This window comes from Mustela lutreola, chromosome 6, assembly GCF_030435805.1.
Source record: "Mustela lutreola isolate mMusLut2 chromosome 6, mMusLut2.pri, whole genome shotgun sequence".
Lineage (NCBI taxonomy): Eukaryota > Metazoa > Chordata > Mammalia > Carnivora > Mustelidae > Mustela > Mustela lutreola.
Window position 1 is genome coordinate 122,883,337 of NC_081295.1, and position 22,629 is coordinate 122,905,965.

Consider the following 22,629-nt stretch of genomic DNA (forward strand, 5'->3'; position numbering starts at 1 on the left):
CACTGCCAGGCCTGCTACCTGGTCCCTAGTGTTAGATGTTAGATGTTAGATGCTTGCTAACATGGCGGCCACTCCTAGTGGCCCTCAGCTGCCTTCATCCCTGCCCTCCCCATGTAGACTCAGTTGTCTTTCTGAGGCCTCCCAAACAGGTTTTCCTCTGCTTGGAGCCTGAGTTTATCCTCCCACAGAAGCCAGAGAAAGCAGCTCTTGGAAGCCACCCACCCCCGCCACCTCCTCCACTGTCTTACTTCTGGGGACCACCTTCCATGTTTGGTCACTATTGAGGAGTGCCCCCCAGACTTAGCTGATTCTTGCACGGTGGGGCCCACTGGGTCTCGAGCGGGGCCTTTCCCAGCCAAGTCATGCAGACCACTCATGAGTTTAACAAATGTTTGTGGAGCACCCACTATGTGCTGGGCAACAGGGACACAGCAGTAAGCAAGGCAAAGCACCCCCGCTGGGAGCTCATGTTCTAGTAGAGGGAAACAGACTCCAGACTGCCCATATCTGTCTGTGGTACCGTCTGTGACAGTGATGAGCCCTGGAGAAAAGTCCAGCAGGTGAGATGGTGAATGGGTGGGAAGGAGGTGGGAAAGGGCTTCCCTGCGGTTAGAGCAGAGGGAGGGACAGGACAAGGCACGTGCACTTTTGGGAAGAATATCCCGGGCAGAAGAAAGTGCCCCGACCCTCTGTGGATAAGCCAGAAAGGTCTGGAATGGAGAGCAGCTATGTGAGAGGTGATCGTGGGACCTCAGAGATCATTGTAAGGACTTGGTTTTTGCCCTGGGTGAGATGGAAGTCATTGTGGGAACAGGCTCTGACTAATGGGTCAACAGGGATCAGAGGCAGGGGGAGGGTGGAGGAGGGAGAGGATTTAGGAGACCCATGTAGCCCAGTGGGACTAGTGGTGCTTGGAGATGGTAGCAGTGGAGTGGAGTTAGCAAGGGGGATTGGCTTCTGAAGGTCCTGCCAACAGACCTTCCTCGCCGGCTAGGTTTAGAGTATGGGGGGACTCGGGGACAACACCCAGGATGAAGTGGTGGCTTTGCTGGGGTAGGGACGTCATGACCAAGCAGGTGGGGGGGGGCAGTCCATGAGCTTGCTTTTGGACTTCATGAGTTTGAGACACAGACCAGGCACCCAAGGAAGATGCGAGTCTGCAGGTCCTAGGGTAGGGGACTTGGAGCCAGTGACCTACACCCCTCCCCAACCCCAGCACAACTTCAGGTCCTGGCAGGAACTTAGTGAGGGCTTGTGGCCAGGCAGATGTCGCCAATCAGTGTAGTTCTACATCAGGACAAGCCCGTGGATGCCACAAAAACAGACATAATTACTAACAAGGGAAAGAGGAGCTTTTCCTAACAGCCTTCCACTGTCTCTGTCTCAGCTCCACACCCAGAAGAGACCCCAGCCACAGAGCCGCCCCTGGAGCCACGCCTGGGGGAGCTGACAGTGACCGATGTGACCCCCAGCTCCGTGGGCCTTGCATGGACAGTCCCCGAGGGCCAGTTTGACTCCTTTGTGGTCCAATACAAGGGCAGGGATGGGCAGCCCCAGGTGGTGCCTGTGACCGCAGACCAGCGCAAGGTCACCATCCCTGGCCTGGAGCCTGCACGCAAGTACAGGATGAACGTCTATGGGCTACATGATGGGCAGCACATGGGCCCCCTCTCTGTAGTAGCTGTGACCGGTGAGTGAGTAGGGGTGAGGCAGCTCGCATCCCTGGCTACCCAGAATCCCCCATCCCACAAACCCTCTCTCGGGTTCTGCCTTGCAGGCCTCCATAGGTCCTTCCTGAGGTCACAGGCACAGTCGTCTGTTCCTTGACTCCTTGGCCTCTTCCCTAGGCTAGAACCTTCCTGTTCTCCAGTCCCTCTCCATTTTGCCTTCTCCCTCAGGCAAGAATGTCTTGCTTCCATCTGACCTAAATCTGACTCTGTCTGTCTTCCCTAATTGTCCACAGCTGTTCCCTTCCTTTCTCTCAAAACCCTGCTGTGACTTGGCCACAGCCAACAACTTCCCCTGATGTTCTTTTTCTGTTGGGCTTCTCTTCTCAGAAGCCCTTAGTGCCCCAAGTGCTTTGGCCTTCCTTTCTCCTGGAAGTGGCCCTTGCTGTTGGGTCCCTGGGGACAGGGTGCTGCCATTTTTCTACCACGGTGTCTGATGAAACCCATGGACCCCTCTCAAAGCAGGGCTTTAAATTCTATAACATAGGGGTGCCTGGGTGGCTCAGTCATTAAGCGTCTGCCTTCAGCTCAGGTCATGATCCTGGGGTCCTGGGATGTAGTTCCGCATTGGCCTCTCTCCTCAGTGGGAAGCCTGCTTCTCCCTCTCCCACTCCCCCTGCTTGTGCTCCCTCTCTTGCTGTGTCTGTCTCTCCCAAATAAATAAAGAAAATCTTTTTTAAAAAAATCTATACCATAAATGCATAAGGTTAGAGAGGAAACCAATTATATTGATGTTCAATTATCAAAATATTTTAAATTCAAATTTATGACTTAGTAATACAGGAACTCTTTATCAGTTCATTAAATAATAAGTCTTGGGGCATGTGTTATAACCTACCCACATTTCAAAGGAGGGAAGAGTGTAAACAGTACTTTGAAGTCTGCACAGTTATTCTAAGATGACATGAACACAGTCCTAGGTATGCTGACACCACAGTGAGCACCAGAGGAAGTGCTACATTTCAGTGAGAGGTCAGGGAAAATATCGATGTGACTGTGTCTCATCTAGCTCAAGGACCCTTTAGGCCCTGGGAGCCCAGGAGCTCTTCAGGGTTGGGGACAGGCGTTCTCCTGCCCAAGGTCTCAGCCACGTTATGTGTTTTTCTGGATTCTAGCTCCCCTCCCCACAGCCCCAGCCACAGAGTCCCCCCAGGAGCCACAGCTGGGGGAGCTGACAGTGTTAGACATGACCCCAGACTCCGTGACCCTCTCTTGGACGGTCCCCAACGGTGAATTCGACTCCTTCATGGTCCAGTACAAGGACAGGGATGGGCAGCCCCATGTGGTGCCTGTGGCCGCAGACCAGCGTGAGGTCACCGTCCCCGGCCTGGAGCCCAGCCGGAAGTACAAGTTCCTGCTCTATGGGCTTCAGGATGGCAAGAGACACAGCCCAGTCTCTGTAGAGGCAAAAACAGGTGAGAGGCCCCCAATCCCCCAGCAGTCTGCCCACCCTCTTCACAGTGCCTAGTCTCTCTCCTTCTGCTTGTCTTCCCTGTGTCCACCTCTTCTGTTTTGTTTAAAAAGCCATACTGCCGGGGCGCCTGGGTGGCTCAGTGGTTAAGCCTCTGCCTTCTGCTCAGGTCATGATCCCAGGGTCCTGGGATCGAGCCCCGCATTGGGCTCTCTGCTCAGCGGGGAGCCTGCTTCCCTTCCTCTCTCTCTCTCTGCCTGCCTCTCTGCCTACTTGTCATCTCTGTCTGTCAAATAAATAAATAAAATCTTAAAAAAAAAAAAAAAAAGCCATACTGCCGACCCTGGTTCAGGGCAAATGAGAACCAGGGAAAACAAACAGGGCCAGGTCCTGGGTCTGTGCTTCACTGACTTTTTCTCTCTTCTCATAATTTTCACTGCTGTTGAATGGGGGAAGTCCCTTAGGACCCTTCCTGGAAGGTGGGACATGGGAGACTGGGAGTGCTGGGGGAGGCCCAAGGGAGTCAGGAGCCCTTTCCACCTGCTGGGCCTTGCAGCCCTCAGCCTTGTGCAGCCCTCACCTCCTGAGAGTTTTGCCGTCACCCTCTTTCTTATCCTACTGGCTCAGGCCCATCGGGTCCCCTCTTTGCCTTCCCTAGAGGACCCTTTTCCTCCTGTGCCCTCTTCCCAGGGCCTCAAAAACTGGGAAGCAGAGGAGCCCAGGGCTGGAGGCCCAGCCAGGCCCATTCGGGCCCAGCCCAGCTGTGCCCCTTTCCTGGGTTCCAGTCCAGGCCCTCCCCTGCCCCTGGGGGCTCCCTGATGCCAGAAAACTCTAGCAATAACAATGCTGTCAGCGTCCTCACTGGCCAAGAAGGCAGCAGGCCAGCTCCTTCTCAGGCCTCAGGATGGCTTCGGGGCAGACACCAGATCCTTTCTCCATGGGAGCTCCCCTCCTTCTCCCCCCTCCCCACACCAAGTAGACAGTCCCTACCCCTCCACCAGGCCCTAAGAGGGCCACCTCCAACATAACATCCTCCTTTCTCATCTGCTGTGTATACTTGTCAGGGACCCTGTGCTCCCTCCGATGTTCTTAGGACCTCAGATTTCCCCAGGGGCCAGGCAAATCACAATGAGTAGGCTCCTTGGTAAAAGGAAATAAGTAAATCAAGCTGTATCCTGATAGGAGCATAGTCTCTAAGAAGTGGGAAGACTGGACGGCAGGAGGAATAAGATAAGCAGGAAGCTAGCGATTCTTTTTTCCCCAGAGATGTCCCGTTGGCTAAGTGGAGGGAGGCATGGGCCAGTTGGGGATGGTGGCAGAGATGGGAGAGTGATGGAAATATTTTGGGGAAGCACTGATCATTTGGGCAGCCCTGGGTTTTTCCAACTCTAGTGGGAAGCAGTCAAAGAGTCATTCTGGAAAAAAATAAACACAAGAATCTTTCCTCTCCATCAGCTGCCCAAGGTGACGTCAGCCTCAAGGCCCACCCCCGCCTGGGGGAGCTGTGGGTGACAGATCCCACCCTGGACTCATTACACCTCTCCTGGACTGTGCCCGAGGGCCATTTTGACTCCTTTGTGGTCCAGTTCAAGGACAGAGATGGGCCCCACATGGTGCCCGTGGAAGGCCACGAGCGCTCGGTCACCGTCACCCCTCTGGACCCTGGTCGCAAGTACAGATTCCTCCTTTATGGGCTCCGGGGCAAGAAGCGCCATGGTCCCCTCACTGCTGAAGGCACCACAGGTGAGGGCATCCCTGCAGGGCCAACCTCTTCTCCTGGAGCTCCCCTGGGGATGGCGGCTGTACCCGGCCGGGCCAGGGAAGAGGGTGGTCACTTGTGCTGGCGTCCATCACAGCACTTACTCTCCTCACACAGTCCCATAACACTAGCCCTATAGGACTCAGCTATGGCAAAGCCCTGCCCCTAGACCTCTCAGCCCTGCCCTTTGAGATCACCCACTACCAGAAACAGCTCAGCCGCCTTCTCTCTGTCTCCCTCTCAGAGCCCAGGAGTGGTGTGGACGATGGTAGAACAAGGCACCCCCCAAAGCCCCATCTCGGGGAAGAGCTACAGGTGACCAGCGTGACACCAGACTCTGTGAGCCTCGCGTGGATGGTCCCTGAGGGCCACTTTGACTCCTTTGTGGTCCAGTACAAGGACAGGGACGGGCAGCCCCAGGTGGTCCCTGTGGAGGGCAGCCTCAGGGAGGTCAGCGTCTCTGGCCTGGACCCAGCCCGCAGGTATAAGCTGCTGCTGTACGGGCTGCACCAGGGCAAGCGTGTGGGTCCCATCTCTACCATCGCCTTGACTGGTGAGTGAGGCTGTGGCCGGAAGTCGCTGCCCCGCCTTCCGGCTTCAGCTCTCCTGGTCTGACCGAGCCAGGGGGTTTCTGAACTGCTTATTTCCCTTCTTTTAGGGGAAGGGATAGCCTTATTGAGGCATAATTCACATACAATTTTATATGAACAATGAGTTTTTGGTAAATATGTAAGTCATGAAACCATTACCACGATTGAGATACAAAAGATTTCTGTTTCTGGTTCCCAGAACCCATTTCCCCATGCCCCTTTGCCATCAGTTCCCCCAATGCCAGCCTCTGTCAGCCTCTAATTCCTTTCTGTCCTTACACTTTTACCTTTGTAAGCCTCTCACTTAACAGACTCATACAATACATACTCAGCGCTTGGTTTCTAACACTTAGCATAATGCTTTGGGAATTCATCCTCGTGTTCCATAGTTGGTCCTTTTTACTACTCACCTCTAGCCTTCACCTCCTCCCCTCCTTCCCTCTCACTGGAGAGCCTTGTGGAGACAGATCAGTCACCCATCTCTACCTGTCTCTCCGAACCAGCCCCCAGAGAAGATATCGAAGCCGAGGTCCCAAGTCCTCCAGGGCCTGAGCCCCTCCTAGGGGAGGTAACTGTGGAGGAAGCGACACCAGACACCTTGCATCTCTCCTGGACCGAGACTGAGGGCGATTATGACTCCTTTGAGGTCCACTACACAGACCAAGATGGGCAACTCCAAGTGGTCAGGATAGATGGTGACCAGAATGATGTCATCCTCTCTGGCCTGAAATCTGAGCACAGATACCTAGTGAACCTGTACGGTTTCCGTGGCCAGCAGCGCGTGGGTCCTGCCCACATTGAGGCCCTAACAGGTAACCAAGGAGAACTCCACTATAGCTCCTTCCTCCAAGTGGCTGGGAGAGCCCAGAGGAGACAAAGTCCCCATGGTCGCCCGGCCCCTCTCTCAGGTCCAACTTGTTCTCTCTCATATATCTGTTCAGCCCCAAGGGAAGAGGAGGATGAACCTTCAGAACCTCCCACCAAGCCCCGCCTGGGGGAGCTGGCCGTGACCGACGCCACCTCCGACTCCCTGCACCTCTCCTGGACCGTCCCCGAGGGCCAGTTTGACCACTTCCTGGTGCAGTACAAGAACGGGGACGGGCAGCCCAAGGCGGTGCGCGTCCCGGGGTATGAGGAGGGGGTCACCGTGTCAGGCCTGCAGCCAGACCACAAGTACAAGATGAACCTGTATGGCTTCCACGGTGGCCAGCGTGTGGGCCCAGTCTCTGCCATTGGGGTGACAGGTGAGTTGATGGTGGAAGCCCCGGAGCAGGGCCAGTGAGAGGATCTCCCTCTCTCAGGTGATAGGTGACTGGGTGCAGGAGGCCCCATGCTTGAGGCTGAGCCATGGGGCCTTTTGCGCCTTCCTCCTTCCCCGGGGGCTTCCTGAGGACAGAGGTTTCCTCCCGTGCAGACTGGAGCCTCAGGAGGCTATGCTGCTGGCTGGCCAGGGTCCCAACGGCTGACCCTGTAGGCTTCCAGGCATGTTTGTGAGATGTTGGCGGAGCGAACCCACCCAGCCCCAAGGATGGCCTTCTCAGAGCTAAATTTGGGGGCCCTGGGCCCTGGTCACAGCTTCTCCATCCTTCTTGCAAGACCTGAGGCCATCTCCTGGGGCTCCTGCCTCACCTGCTCTGTGTCTGTCCTTCTCAGCCGCAAGGGAAGAGACCCCAGCACTCCCCGAGGTGGAGGAGACGCCCAGCCCCACAGAACCCAGCACGGAGGCCCCGGAGCCCCCCAAGGAGCCCCTCCTGGGAGAGCTGACAGTGACAGGATCCTCCCCAGACTCGCTGAGCCTCTCCTGGACCGTCCCCCAGGGCCACTTCGACTCCTTCACTGTCCAGTACAAGGACGGGGATGGGCGGCCCCAGGTGGTGCGCGTCAGGGGTGATGAGAACGAGGTCACCGTCTGGAGCCTGGAGCCAGGTCGCAGGTACAAGATGCACCTGTACGGCCTGCACGGGGGGCAGCGCCAGGGACCCGTGTCCACCGTGGGCATCACTGGTGAGTATGGGCGGGGACCCTAGGGAAGCCGACCCTAAAGGACCATGGGATGAAAACATATACTCTAGGCAGCATGTCTCTTTTGCACATCATGTGGCCTGGGGATCTCTGTAAAGGGCCTGTTCAGGTGCCACAGGCTGGGGCAGGGGCCAGAGATTCTACGTCCCTGACGTGGTGCTGGTGCTGCTGGTCCGAGAACCACACCTTTAGTAGCAAAGCTCCTCAGGACAAAGGAACGGGACGCTTTCCCAGAGTCTGTTGGAGAGAGCTGACCAGGCATCCCTGATTCCTCCTGGAGGCTCTGCCTCCCTGTAGTTCACTGGAGGCTGGGGGACAAGCCAGAGGGGGCTCTGGATGTAGTGTCCTGATCGAAACACGTCCAGGACTCATGGTTTGGGTGCTGTCAGACCTCTGCTTCTCATGGCCCAACAAGACTGAGTGGCCTGAGCCAAGCACTGTGGGAGTTCATTGGGGTAAAGCTGATCGTGGCAGAGAGATAAGTTCTTATCGTAATGGGGCTCCTGGGCATGGGGAGACAGGCCGTGAACCAGCAATCAGGCAAAGGGGCATATGCCTATGACGGGAAGGTCCGGGGCCAGGCCAAGACTGGGCAGCAAGCCTAAGCCAGTCCGCCCGCAGGTGTCCACGAGACAACTGACACCAGAGGACGAGCAGGTGTTCACTTGGTGACAGTGGTGGAGTCAGAGCTACGTCACAGCTGGTGGCAAGGCCTGGAGACTAGGCACATCATGGCCCATGAGAGGGGCCAAGAGGGTCTGTGTGAGATCCTCTGAGTGGGGGAGAGTCTTGAGATGGGGGTAGAGCAGCAGAAGCAGCTCAGGGGCCTGTCCCGCAGTAGAGGGGGCTGTTGCACGGTGAAGTCAAGGCCGACACCGTCAGATGTACTGTGAAAGGCTCGTCCTAGGAGGCCCCTGTGAGGAACGGATTGGGGGGAGTCAGGGAGCCCAGGAGGGACACGGTGACCCCGGTGAGAGGCGATGGGGCTGGGGTGGAACCCAGGCCTGGCTAGTGGGGCTGCAGAGGTGGGGAACCCAGGATGAACTTAGTTGGACTCTGAGTGTGATGGCCGCTGGGGATAGGAACCGAGCCAGAAAGACTCCAGGTTTCTGGTTGGGGAAGGGAGTTCTGAGCTGTTTGGGAGCAAAGACAGGAACCAAGGGGAGTGAGATGGGAAGGGGACCCCAGTGGAGGGAGGCTCAAGACACAGAGTGTGGGGAGGTGGGTGCCGGAGAGAGCAGGAGAGGGCGCGGGGTGTGCGTAGGGGTAAGATGAGGGTAAGCGGCCGAGCAGGCTGGCATTAATGGACTGGGAAGGTGACACTCTGCTCCTCATTATCCTATTTTGTAAGACACCCACTGCCGTGCTGACTTGCATGTCCTCACCCGTCTCTGTATGTCTCTGTCCACTTCCAGAAAATGAAGCTGTGACCACTGAAGCCTCATCCACCATGGCTCCCGAGCCTCCCACCAAGCCCCGCCTGGGGGAGCTGGCCGTGACCGACGCCACCTCCGACTCCCTGCACCTCTCCTGGACCGTCCCCGAGGGCCAGTTTGACCACTTCCTGGTGCAGTACAAGAACGGGGACGGGCAGCCCAAGGCGGTGCGCGTCCCGGGGTATGAGGAGGGGGTCACCGTGTCAGGCCTGCAGCCAGACCACAAGTACAAGATGAACCTGTATGGCTTCCACGGTGGCCAGCGTGTGGGCCCAGTCTCTGTCATTGGGATGACAGGTGAGTGGATGGTGGAAGCCCCAGGGCAGGGCCAGTGTGAGGATCTCCCTCTCTCAGTTGATGGGTGACTGGGTACAGGAGGCCCCCATGCTTGAGGCTGAGCCATGGGGCCCTTTGTGCCTCCCTCCTTCCCTGGGGGCTCCCTGAGGACAGAGGGTTCTTCCCGTGCAGAGTGGAGCCTCCATGAGCTATACTGCTTGCTGGCCAGGCTCCCAGGCTTGTTGTGAGATGTTGGCAGAGCGAGCCCACCCAGCGCCAAGGATGGCCTTCTCTGAGCTAAATTTGGGGGCCCCCAGCTATGGTTGCAGCTTCTCCACCCTTCTCTCAAGACCTGAGGCCCTCTCCTGGGGCGGGCTTCTGCCTCACCTGCTCTGTGTCTGTCCTTCTCAGCTGCAGAGGAAGAGACCCCAGCGCTCTCTGAGGTGGAGGAGACACCCAGCCCCACAGAACTCAGCACGGAGGCCCCAGAGCCCCCCAAGGAGCCCCTCCTGGGGGAGCTGACAGTGACAGGATCCTTCCCAGACTCGCTGAGCCTCTCCTGGACCGTCCCCCAGGGCCACTTCGACTCCTTCACTGTCCAGTACAAGGACGGGGACGGGCGGCCCCAGGTGGTGCGTGTCGGGGGTGATGAGAAGGAGGTCACCGTCAGGGGCCTGGAGCCGGGGCGCAGGTACAAGATGCACCTGTATGGCCTGCACGAGGGGCAGCGCCAGGGCCCCGTGTCCACCATGGGCATCACTGGTGAGTGCAGGCAGGGCCTTCAAGACTGTTTTGGGTAAGTTCTTGTTGGTGGAGCCTTTAGGTTCTCCATGTTTCAGTGCGGTTCAGCCGCACTGAACCCATCTTCCATCCAGTAGCATACAGGATAGGCATGCAGTGGGTCAGGACGTCCAAGTGCCAGGCGTGTGCCAGAGAAGTCCTCGGCTGGAAGCTTGAGGCAGCAATACACTGACCCATATGTGGCTTTCAGCTTTGCCGGAAACTCTGGAAAGATCTTTTTTCTGTGGTTGGGGCAAATGCCATGAACTATTCAACCATTCAACAAATATTTATTATATAAGATTCAAGCTTACACACAAAGAGGAAGAACAGCATTGTGAACTCCCATAGGTCTGTTGCTCTGCTGCAGCCTGATATTAATTCCTGGCCGGCCTGACTCATCCCCACCTGCTCACTTCCTGCCCCCCTCGCACTGGAATGTGTTCTTAACTAACAGCTTACTGAGAGTAATTTACATACCATAAAATTCATCCACTTTAAATATGCAACCATCAGCACTAACTAATTCTAGAACTTTCTCTGTAGAGCTCTAACACTATCTAATTTTAGGACTGTATTTGTAGATTTGCCTTTCCTAGACATATCGGATAGATGGTATTGTACAATAACGTGTTCTTCTGTGTCTGGGTTCTTTCATCAAGCTCATTTTGGGGGTTCATCCATGATGTAATGTGTAGCAGAACTTCATCCCTTTACAGTCAAATAGTATTCTGCTGTATGGATATACTGTTGCAAAGGTCCCAGATGCTCAAGATTTCATCCTAGACTTCGTGATTTCATATTTAAGTGTATTGCTCCTTTTTAAAGGACTATTTAAGGGATGCCTGGGTTGTGAAGTTGGTGAAGCTTCTGTATCTGGAGCGGGGCTGGATCTCATGACCCTGAGATCATGACCTGAGCTGAAATCCAGGAACAGAAGCCTAACCAACTGCAGAGCGCTGGGTGTGGAGCCTGCCTAAGATTTCTTCTCTGCTCCTCCCCCAACTCATGCATGCACTCTCTCTCTCCCAAAAAATTTTTGAAGAAGTATTTAAAAATAGTTGCAACACCATTATTATACCTTTAAAATTGAACGTTAATATCAAACATTAAGTATGTAGGTAGTGTTAGTTTCCTGGTTGTCTCATAAGTGTTGTTTTCCAATTTGTTGCTGGGTTTGAGTCCAAAAAAAGGGGGAAACACTCCAATTGGGAGAATTGGAATTTTAGATAGGGTGGTCATGATTGGCCCTGAAAAGGTGACATTTGAACAAAGACTTAAAGGAAGTGTGTACTTGAGCCATGCAGACATACAGGGTCAGAACATTCACACAAAGGGAACAGTCTGTGCAAAGGCCCTGAGTAGGAGGCTGCCTGGTAAGTGTGACAGACCATGAAGAGATCATAAAAAGACTTTGATGAAAGCAGAAATGGATCTTAAGTTAGGCCTACAGAGCCAGCCCACCTACTGGTCTGAATCCAGGAGAGCCAGGACCTCAAGTACTTTTTCCAGCAATAGGAAATATTCTATTTGCATCTATTCCCAGACCCCGAAGAGGAGCCCTCTACCAGCACCCTTCAGAAGCCACACTTGGGAGAGCTAACCGTGACAGATGCCACCCCTGACTCCCTGCACCTCTCCTGGACCATCCCCGAGGGCCAATTTGACCACTTCCTGGTCCAGTACAAGAACGGGGACGGGCAGCCCAAGGCGGTGAGAGTGCCAGGAAATGAGGACCAGGTCACCGTGTCAGGCCTGCAGCCAGACCACAAGTACAAGATGAACCTGTACGGCTTCCACAGGGGCCAGCGTGTGGGCCCGGTCTCTGCTGTCGGTTTAACTGGTGAGTACACAGCAGGACACTGGGCCCTGGACACTGGACTCAGTTGCTCCTTCATGTCAGTATTCAGGTGTTTTTGTCCCACTGTCCCTGAGACTAGAACCTCCCAACTTCCTAAGGATGGTTCTGCTTGTGTCTTTACTCCAAGACTTTGGTGATGCCCCAGCCAACTTATCCTTTACATGCAATCTTTTTATTTTTTGTTTTGTTTTTGTTTTTAAATTAATCTCTACCCCCAACATGGGGCTGGAACACAACCCTGAGATCAAGAGCCACGTGTTCTACTGACTGAGCCAGTCAGATGCCCCCACACACAGACTTTTTGGTCCTTGAAGAGGCAGAGTACCAGGGAAATAACAGACTCAGAGACCTGGGGTTGACCCTAGCCTTAGCCCGTTCAAGCTGTGTGACCCCAAGAGATCGCTCCAACCTTTCTTCATCTGTAAAGAAGAGGAAGAAAATTAGTTTCTGAAAACTCTTAGGATGAATTCTCATAATTGTTGATTTCAGTGGGTACAATGGTCTGTGTTTCCCAACCCAGACTGATCCCCATTTATGCCAAATGAGCAGGAATCCTGCCACCGCGGATGCTCTTACTCTGATGGTTAGTACTAGTCGCATGCAATTCCGCAAGGCACCGTCCCTTCCTTCATTACTTGCTAACAGGGCCGTCCGTTGCATCCATTAAGTTCTCTTGGAGCTATTACCCTTCGATGCTTAAGACCCAGGTTCCAAACAGAACAGATAGGAAACAAGACAATTTTGTAATCGGTGATTAAGGAAGAATGAAATCCAATGCAGAACAGAAAAGCTGAGAGAAACCTGGGGGTGTGATGAGTCATCTCCACCATAAATTACCAAGAGAGTAAATACAGGGTCCAAAACCACCCAGGTACAAAGATGACCTCCTGCCTCTTCTCTTTTGCCTCCACTGTGAAATCTAAATTTGCCTCTATAAAGTACTCAGAAGGCTTCTAAACCAGAAGAGGTATTAAAAGTACTCACGAAGTAGAATTTCCAAACCTGAGTAGCTGTAACTCCTGATGGGACCCATCAGGTGTGCTTGGCAGTGTTAGGAAGCCTTGGTCCTGTCCCTCCGTGCAGATTTGCTCTGTGGCTCCCAAGGGCTCAGCGCCCACTCCACATGTACAGCACCATGGCAATCCCAACCTCCCATCATGATGTCTCCAGGAGCACGCTCTGTCCCTTGGTAACTGAACATTCAAACCAGGGATTGAGGTTTGGGTCTGTGGGGCCTGGAATCTAGGCTCCAGGACCTTGATGTGTCTTAATGTGTCTGGGAGAAATCTAAGTATCCTTCACTGGAAGCAGGCCCACAGGGCATGTCCACACATTCTCTTCGTCTCCTGCTCCAGCCCCAGGAAAGGACCATGAAATGCCAGCCTCCACAGACCTACCTATCTTGGCCCCCGAGCCTCCCACCAAGCCCCGCCTGGGGGAGCTGGCCGTGACCGACGCCACCTCCGACTCCCTACATCTCTCCTGGACCGTCCCCGAGGGCCAATTTGACCACTTCCTGGTGCAGTACAAGAACGGGGACGGGCAGCCCAAGGCGGTGCGCGTCCCGGGGTATGAGGAGGGGGTCACCGTGTCAGGCCTGCAGCCAGACCACAAGTACAAGATGAACCTGTATGGCTTCCACGGTGGCCAGCGCGTGGGCCCAGTCTCTGCCATTGGGGTGACAGGTGAGTTGATGGTGGAAGCCCCAGGGCAGGGCCAGTGAGAGGATCTCCCTCTCTCAGTTGATGGGTGAGTGGGGTGCAGGAGGCCCCCATGCTCGAAGCTGAGTCATGGTGCTCTTTGTGTCCTCCCTCCCCCGGGGGCTCCCTGAGGACAGAGGGGTCCTCCCATGCAGAGAGGGGCCTCTGTGAGCTGTGCTGCTGGCTGGCTAGGGTCCCCACGGCTGACCGTTCAGGCTCCCAGGCATGTTTGTGAGATGTCGGCAGAGCGAACCCAACCAGCCCCAAGGGGGGCCTTCTCTGAGCTAAATTTGGGGGCCCCTGGCCATGGTCGCAGCTTCTCCATCCTTCTCCCAAGACCTGAGGCCATCTCCTGGGGCTCCTGCCTCACCCGCTCTGTGTCTGTCCTTCTCAGCCGCAGAGGAAGAGACCCCAGCACTCCCCGAGGTGGAGGAGATGCCCAGCCCCAAAGAACCCAGCACGGAGGCCCTGGAGCCCCCTGAGGAGCCCCTCCTGGGGGAGCTGACGGTGACAGGATCCTCCCCAGACTCGCTGAGCCTCTCCTGGACCGTTCCCCAGGGCCACTTTGATTCCTTCACTGTCCAGTACAAGGACGGGGATGGGCAGCCCCAGGTGGTGCGTGTCGGGGGTGACGAGAACGAGGTCACTGTTGGGGGCCTGGAGCCAGGTCGCAGGTACAAGATGCACCTGTATGGCCTGCACGGGGGGCAGCGCCAGGGCCCCATGTCCACCGTGGGCATCACCGGTGAGTGGAGGGGCAGGACTCATGGGTCTTCAGGGAGAACTGCATTTTCTCACGGGTGCCCTGGATGACTATTCTGTTCTTTTGCTAGTCTCTAAGTTTCCGGGCCTTGTCTCTCATTTCATGCTTTTCCTCCAGGGCTCTGGGCTGTGCCCTGTGTCTAGAAGTTTAGCATATGCTAACCTGGAGCCCCATTGTAGACATCAGCATGACCTCCTTCTGATGGTCAGCTGCTGGGCACCTCTAAGAGTACAGTGTGTCTGGCACAGGCCAAGCATGCGCACACGCACATGCACCCACACACACAAGAAGGAAAGAAACAGGACAACATCCAATCACACTGGGATGATTAAATAATTAGGGAACATCTGTAAGAGGAGCTGTTATGGTATCACCAAAATGGTTTAACACTAGACAATTGCTTGATAATATCATGTTGAAAAAGGAGCCTCCAAATTTTGTAAGGATGCTAATCACAACCACTGGAAAATAACATGCATGGCAAGAAAACTGGAAAGAAACCCATCTCACAGGATGCATGGTTTGTAGGACAGGATAGACTGTTCCAGCCCTTTTTTTGTTTTATTCTATTCTGTGTTGCTCTAAAGTTTCTCTTATAATCTGGAAATATTTATTTTAAATATAATATCTTCTTCTCCCTTATACTTCTTCCATCTTTTCCCCCATCACTCTTGCAACTTATTTTATTTCTAATTCTGAAAAAGTTATAATTTCTAGTCCCTAAGAAATTAGGGGGACAAAATCACAAGGTGAATTAAATTCTAAAAGGACAGTCAGGATGGCTTATCTGTCAGTGTCAGCCCAATTCTTTTTTTTTTTTAATTAGTTTCAAGGGTATAATGTAGTGACTTGTCAGTTGCATTACCTCATGTGCCCTCCTTAATGCCCATCCCGCCATCCACCACCCCTCCAGTGACTCTCAGTTTCTTTCCTAGAATTCAACATCTCTTATGATTTTTCTCCCTCTCTGTTTTTATCTTTGTTTATTTTTCCTTCTTTTCCCTTACATTCATCTATTTTGTTCTTTTATTCCACATATGAGTGAAACAATATGATAATCGTCTTTCTCTGATTGATTTATTTTGCTTAGCTCAATACCCTCTAGTTCCATCCATGTCATTGCAAATGGCATCATTTTTGATGGTTGACTAATATTCCATTCATCTGTTGATAAACATCTGGTTTTTCCATAATTGGGTATTGTGATCATTGCTGCTATAAAAATTGGGGTGCAGGTACCCCTTCAAATCACTATGTTTGTATCCTTTGGAAAAATGCCTAGTAGTTTAACTGCTGGGTCATAAGATAGCTCTATTTCTACCTTTTTGAGGAACCTCCCTACTGTTTTCCAGAATGGCTGCACCAGCTTGCATTCCCATTAACAGTGTAGGAGGGTTCCCCTTTTTACACATCCTCACCAACACCTGTCATTTCCTGACTTGTTAATTTTAGCCATTCTGACTGGTGTGAGTTGGTAATCATTGTGGTTTTTATTTGTATTTCCCTGATGCCTAGTAATGTTGAACATTGTTTCACGTGTCCATTGGCCATCTGGTGTCTTCTTCAGAGAAATGTCTGTTCATGTCTTTTGCCCATTTCTTGATTGGCTTATTTGTTCTCTGGGTGTTGAGTTTGAGAAGTTCTTTATAGATTTTGGATACTATCCCTTTATCTGATATGTCAGTTGCAAATATCTTCTCCCATTTTGTCTGTTGTCTTTGGTTTTGTTGACTGTTTCCTTTGCTGGGCAGAAGCTTTTTATCCTGATGAAGTCCCAATAGTTCATTTTGCTTTTGTTTTCCTTGCCTCTGGAGACATGTCTAGCAAGAAGTTGCTGTGGCTGAGGTCACAGAGGTTGCTGCCTGTGTTCTCCTCAAGGATTTCGATGGATTCCTGTCTCACACTGAGGTCTTTCATCCATTTTGAGTTGATCTTTGTGTGTGGTGTAAGGAAATGGTCCCGTTTCATTCTTCTGCATGTGACTGTCCAGTTTTCCCAACACCATTTGTTGAAGAGACCATCTTTTTTTCCATTGGACATTATTTCCTGCTTTGTCAAACATTAGTTGACCATAGAGTTTGGCCCATTTCTGGGCTCTCTGTATTCAGTGTCAGCCAGATTCTGATGTTCTGTGAGAACAGAGTTCCTCTGTGCACCACGCAGGAGAGCCCAGTGCCCTCATGAGTGCTTCTCTGTAGGCCTGGGGCTTGCTGCCTCTATGACACCACATGAGAGGATCCATGGGGTTCTGTCTCCTCTCCTGAAGATGCTCCAGACAGAGGAATGACTTCATATGGCCCCTCTGACTCCTGGGGGATCAGCCTCCTTTCTCTATATGCATTTGCAAGAGTGTGACAGGAGGAGGATGGGAGAATGAAAAAATAGACATTGTAGAACAGCTCCCACCCTGAGGGAAAGCTCTTAACTCTCATCTGCTGTTCAGTGTTATTACTGTCATGGCGGATCCCAAGTTCACATGCAGTAAGGAGGGCAGTGGAAACCCATGGCCCTTCTCCACTACCCTCACCAGATTATTAATTTTTAGGGTTCAAGGTTTCTTTCTAAGTCCACATTATTCTGGGGAAATGAACATCAACACTGTGGAATATTTTAAAAATAGAGGGAAAAATCACATCACATCACATCACCTTTTGATGCAGTCACTGCCATTAATGCTAAGGCCCGCAAAGGTGGGCTCTCCCTGCATCTTCCCTCCAGGGCATGTTCTCAAGCTGCAGCGCCTTCATACAATTCCTGGCTCTTCCTTTGTTTTTGTACATAAGTCACATCATGAGCATGTATTTTGAGGCCGAACAACCTGCATTAATCATCATCTAATGGTTATCTGACACTGGTGGTGAAAGCGTCTTAGCACAGTGAATCATCGTCTCGGGGCCATTTGGGTCCCTGACACATTTTGTTGTCATGAATAATCTCACAACAGACTCCCCTGGCACAACTTTTTCCTGCATTTTCATAATGTTCTTAGGACAGCTGTCGAATGGGAGAATTGGGTCAAAGGAAATGAGTAGTATTTTGACTCCTATGCACACATCCGAATTACCTTCTGAACATTTACGGTGCTGGCCAGTCAGTGCGTGAGGGGAACGGGGACTGCCTCAGCATCAGCAGGAGTTGCCAGCCCGCTAACCCCCAGGCGCTCCTTGACAGCTTCACAGGGACTGCAGCTCTTTGTCATCCTACCCCCATGAGTGGCAGAGCTGACAACTAAGCCTCCATCCCCATGTCTTCTCTCAGCCCCACAGGACTTTGTGGAGGAGACGCACAGCCCCAAGGAACACAGCACAGAGGCCCCGGAGCCCACCGAGGAGCCCCTCCTGGGGGAGCTGACAGTGACAGGATCCTCCCCAGACTCGCTGAGCCTCTCCTGGACCGTCCCCCAGGGCCACTTCGACTCCTTCACTGTCCAGTACAAGGACGGGGATGGGCAGCCCCAGGTGGTGCGCATCAGGGGTGATGAGAACAACGTCACCGTCGGGGGCCTAGAGCCAGGGCGGAGGTACAAGATGCACCTGTATGGCCTACACAGGGGCCAGCGCCAGGGCCCCGTGTCCACCATGGGCGTCACTGGTGAGTGCTCGCGGGACCCTAGGGAAGCTGACCCTACAGGACCATGGGCATGAAAACATATACTCTAGGCAGCATGTCTCTTTTGCACATCATGTGGCCTGGGGATCTCTGTAAAGGGCCTGTTCAGGTGCCACAGGCTGGGGCAGGGGCCAGAGATTCTACGTCCCTGACATGGTGCTGGTGCTGCTGGTCCGAGAACCACACCTTTAGTAGCAAAGCTCCTCAGGACAAAGGAACGGGACGCTTTCCCAGAGTCTGTTGGAGAGAGCTGTCCAGACATCCCTGATTCCTCCTGGAGACTCTGCCTCCCTGTAGTTCACTGGAGGCTGGGGGACAAGCCAGAGGGGGCTCTGGATGTAGTGTCCTGATCGAAACATGTCCAGGCCTCATGGTTTGGGTGCTGTCAGACCTCTGCTTCCCATGCCCCAACAAGACTGAGTGGCCTGAGCCAAGCACTGTGGGAGTTCCCTGGGGTGAAGCTGATCGTGGCAGAGAGATAAGTTCTTATCGTAATGGGGCTCCTGGGCATGGGGAGACAGGCCGTGAACCAGCAATCAGGCAAAGGGGCATATGCCTATGACGGGAAGGTCCGGGGCCAGGCCAAGACTGGGCAGCAAGCCTAAGCCAGTCCGCCCGCAGGTGTCCACGAGACAACTGACACCAGAGTCTTGAGATGGGGGTAGAGCAGTAGAAGCAGCTCAGGGGCCTGTCCCGCGGTAGAGGGGGCTGTTGCACGGTGAAGTCAAGGCCGACACCGTCAGATGTACTGTGAAAGGCTCGTCCTAGGAGGCCCCTGTGAGGAACGGATTGGGGGGAGTCAGGGAGCCCAGGAGGGACACGGTGACCCCGGTGAGAGGCGATGGGGCTGGGGTGGAACCCAGGCCTGGCTAGTGGGGCTGCAGAGGTGGGGAACCCAGGACGACCTTAGTTGGACTCTGAGTGTGATGGCCGCTGGGGATAGGAACCGAGCCAGGAAGACTCCAGGTTTCTGGTTGGGGAAGGGAGTTCTGAGCTGTTTGGGAGCAAAGACAGGAACCAAGGGGAGTGAGATGGGAAGGGGACCCCAGTGGAGGGAGGCTCAAGACACAGAGTGTGGGGAGGTGGGTGCCGGAGAGAGCAGGAGAGGGCGCGGGGTGTGCGTAGGGGTAAGATGAGGGTAAGCGGCCGAGCAGGCTGGCATTAATGGACTGGGAAGGTGACACTCTGCTCCTCATTATCCTATTTTGTAAGACACCCACTGCCGTGCTGACTTGCATGTCCTCACCCGTCTCTGTATGTCTCTGTCCACTTCCAGAAAATGAAGCTGTGACCACTGAAGCCTCATCCACCATGGCTCCCGAGCCTCCCACCAAGCCCCGCCTGGGGGAGCTGGCCGTGACCGACGCCACCTCCGACTCCCTGCACCTCTCCTGGACCGTCCCCGAGGGCCAGTTTGACCACTTCCTGGTGCAGTACAAGAACGGGGACGGGCAGCCCAAGGCGGTGCGCGTCCCGGGGTATGAGGAGGGGGTCACCGTGTCAGGCCTGCAGCCAGACCACAAGTACAAGATGAACCTGTATGGCTCCCACGGTGGCCAGCGTGTGGGCCCAGTCTCTGTCATTGGGATGACAGGTGAGTGGATGGTGGAAGCCCCAGGGCAGGGCCAGTGTGAGGATCTCCCTCTCTCAGTTGATGGGTGACTGGGTGCAGGAGGCCCCCATGCTTGAGGCTGAGCCATGGGGCCCTTTGTGCCTCCCTCCTTCCCTGGGGGCTCCCTGAGGACAGAGGGTTCCTCCCGTGCAGAGAGGGGCCTCTGGGAGCTGTGCCCCTGCTGCCTAGGCTCCCAGGCATGTTTGTGAGATGTCAGGAGAGTGAGCCCACCCAGCCCCAAGGATGGGCTTCACTGAGCTGAATTTGGGGGCCCTCGACCGTGGTCACAGCTTCTCCATCCTTCTCCCAAGACCTGAGGCCCTCTCCTGGGGCTTCTGCCTCACCTGCTCTTTGTCTGTCCTTCTCAGCTGCAGAGGAAGAGACCCCAACGCTCTCTGAGGTGGAGGAGACGCCCAGCCCCACAGAACCCAGCACGGAGGCCCCGGAGCCCCCCGAGGAGCCCCTCCTGGGGGAACTGACGGTGACAGGATCCTCCCCAGACTCGTTGAGCCTCTCCTGGACCGTCCCCCAGGGCCACTTCGACTCCTTCACTGTCCAGTACAAGGACGGGGACGGGCGGCCCCAGGTGGTGCACGTCAGGGGTGACGAGAACGGGGTCACTGTTGGGGGCCTGGAGCCAGGGCGCAGGTACAAGATGCACCTGTACGGCATGCACAGGGGGCAGCGCCAGGGCCCCGTGTCCACTGTGGGCATCACTGGTGAGTGTGGGCGGGGACCCTGTCCCCAAGGTCTCCTTCCATTTTCTCTTGTTCCCCGCCGTTTGGATCTCAGCACCTCAGAGATGGTCCCTTAAGTTCCTCTCCTTTCTCTTATGACACTAATGATCCTGCGTCATCCCTTAGTTGAGTGAGGATGGTGGAGACGGCGTTCTCCGTCTGTTGGAGTATACCCTGTGCTTCATAAATTGTACTTGTCTTCTTGATCTTTCTTCATTCTTCATATATGGCCTCCTTAGGCTTCGGGAGTATTTTACTGACTCAGAATGCAGCTGCAGGACCAGATTCTCTGGTTTGATTCCTGCTCTAGACGAAGTGATTGTATGAATTCATGAACATTTCTTAACTTCTCTGTGCCTCAAATCCACGCAGAATGGGGATGCTAATGGTAATGGCATCTCCTTCGTATGTTGTGTGAGGATACGTGTGCCACTGTGTGAGCTGCTTACAGCCATGCCTGGGACACATTAAACACGTTAGAAGAGCTTGCTACAAAATGTTTATTGCATAGCCTGGGGAAAGCACTCCCTCTCTCTTGAAGGGTCCTTCCTTTGGCCCCTCAGCCTCCTCTGCTCTGTTCCAGGCTCCCTACCCACAGAGCCCCCTGTAGCACCCCGCCTGGGGGAGCTGGCTGTAGCAGCTGTGACCTCCGATACAGTGAGCCTCTCATGGTCAGTGGCCCAGGGTCTCTTCGACTCCTTCCTTGTCCAGTACAAGGATGCGCAGGGACAGCCCCAGGTGATGCCTGTGGGCGGACACCTCCATGAGATCACAGTTTCGGGCCTGGACCCAGCCCGCAAGTACAAGTTCCTGCTCTTTGGCCTCCGGGATGGGAAACGCCTTGGCCCAGTGTCTGCAGAGGCAAAGACAAGTGAGTGAGGGCTGGAGGCTGGAGGCCGTCTTTGGCACTAGAGCCTCCTGAGTGCGCTTTCGCCCCCTTGTGCTGACAGTCAGAATTTCCTGTTGCTGTGCTCCACACTCCAGACCTCAGGGCCTGTGGACCTGCTTATTTCCTAGGTCCAGAGCACCCCCCTTACCCTTCTCATCCTTCTCCCTCCTCTTCCTCCATCCTGAGAGACGCTGCTTTCTTCCCTGGCTCATCTTTTCATCCCTCTGCTGTCCCACTTCCTGCCATGTGGCCTAGCCACCCCCTCCCAGCTCCCAGAACCAGCTCCCAGAGCCCTTGCACCCTGGGGAAGCTCTGCCAGCCTGTCACCATTTCTGTCACTCTCCATACACCTCTCTCTCTTTTCCAGTCTCAGACATGAAATCTCCCCGTCTCGGGGAGCTGACAGTGACATACGTGACCCCAGACGCCATGACCCTCTCCTGGACCGTCCCTGAAGGTGAATTCGACTCCTTCGTGGTCCAATACAAAGACAGGGACGGGCAGCCTCGCGTGGTGCCCGTGGCCACAGACCAGCGCGAGGTCACCATCCCCGGCCTGGAGCCTGGCCGGAAGTACAAGTTCCTGCTCTACGGGCTGGCAGGCAGGAAGCGCCTGGGCCCCATCTCTGCCGATGGTACCACAGGTGAGCCCTCACACTGCACCCCACCTTTTCTAGAACTGCCTTCTCTTGTGCCCCCAGAGCCAAGCCCCCACAGACCTATCCATGCCTCTGGCCTTTATTCTCCTACCTTCAGCCTTTGCCGCAGCAAAAACAAATATTTACTGAGTCTCGGTCATGTGCTAGACACTTTCCTAAGCATGTTATAGACATTATTCCCTTCATTCGCTGACTGCTGATGTCATAAAAAGAATCCAGTCTTTGGAGCCAGGTAGACCTGTGTTCAAATTACAATTGCTGGTGGTGTGGCCACGGACAGCCACTTCCTTCCCTTGAATCGCAGTTTCTGTACCTGCGTAGGCATAATAAATATGGATTGGCACTCCGTAAATGTTCCCATCCTCTTGCCTCTGTCCCAGCTGAGGCAGGAGGTGGAAAATATGGAAGGGTTTGGCTGCAGAAAGACTATGGAAAAATCTGGTGTCATTGTGCCCATTACTCAGCCCCCTGAGGAAAGGGTGGAGGTGGGTCACTGACCCTTACCCTACTCCCAGGACCGTGAGTCATCCTGGCCAGATGGGGATGGAGCACATGGTCACTTGGGGCCTGGTACCCTGAGACTGCCTAATTCTCTTCCCTACCCCCCATTGTGGGGAGTGGATATAGGCTTCTCTGATCCTATCAGCCAGCACCCATCCCCACTGGGGCAGCCTCTTCTGCATTCTGCCCTCCATTCTCCCAGTGCTGCCCCGCCCCACTGCCCTGGTCCAGGACTAGTAGTGCAAGGCTGGGCAACTGGGTAGAAGGACGACCCAGGCTGATAGCAAGGGAGGGGGAG

At 54.3% G+C, this 22,629-nt stretch overlaps 1 protein-coding gene across 7 annotated transcripts in view; it reads left to right on the top strand.

The window, feature by feature from the left end:
- The window catches only part of TNXB (tenascin XB), a 55,879-nt gene that overhangs the window by 27,661 nt on the left and 5,589 nt on the right, over positions 1-22,629 (top strand). For 2 of the 7 annotated variants that reach the window (XM_059178824.1, XM_059178829.1), the window contains 17 exons: positions 1,388-1,690; positions 2,843-3,142; positions 4,594-4,881; positions 5,142-5,450; positions 5,991-6,299; positions 6,429-6,731; positions 7,141-7,491; positions 8,925-9,242; positions 9,633-9,983; positions 11,548-11,844; positions 13,218-13,547; positions 13,957-14,307; positions 17,584-17,916; positions 19,211-19,528; positions 19,915-20,265; positions 20,867-21,154; positions 21,540-21,815. In XM_059178824.1, coding sequence (XP_059034807.1) covers positions 1,388-1,690; positions 2,843-3,142; positions 4,594-4,881; positions 5,142-5,450; positions 5,991-6,299; positions 6,429-6,731; positions 7,141-7,491; positions 8,925-9,242; positions 9,633-9,983; positions 11,548-11,844; positions 13,218-13,547; positions 13,957-14,307; positions 17,584-17,916; positions 19,211-19,528; positions 19,915-20,265; positions 20,867-21,154; positions 21,540-21,815 — 5,376 coding nt within the window. The remainder of the gene's footprint in view (positions 1-1,387; positions 1,691-2,842; positions 3,143-4,593; positions 4,882-5,141; positions 5,451-5,990; positions 6,300-6,428; positions 6,732-7,140; positions 7,492-8,924; positions 9,243-9,632; positions 9,984-11,547; positions 11,845-13,217; positions 13,548-13,956; positions 14,308-17,583; positions 17,917-19,210; positions 19,529-19,914; positions 20,266-20,866; positions 21,155-21,539; positions 21,816-22,629) is intronic. The other 5 variants (XM_059178825.1, XM_059178826.1, XM_059178828.1 and 2 more) reach the window with 5 other exon arrangements.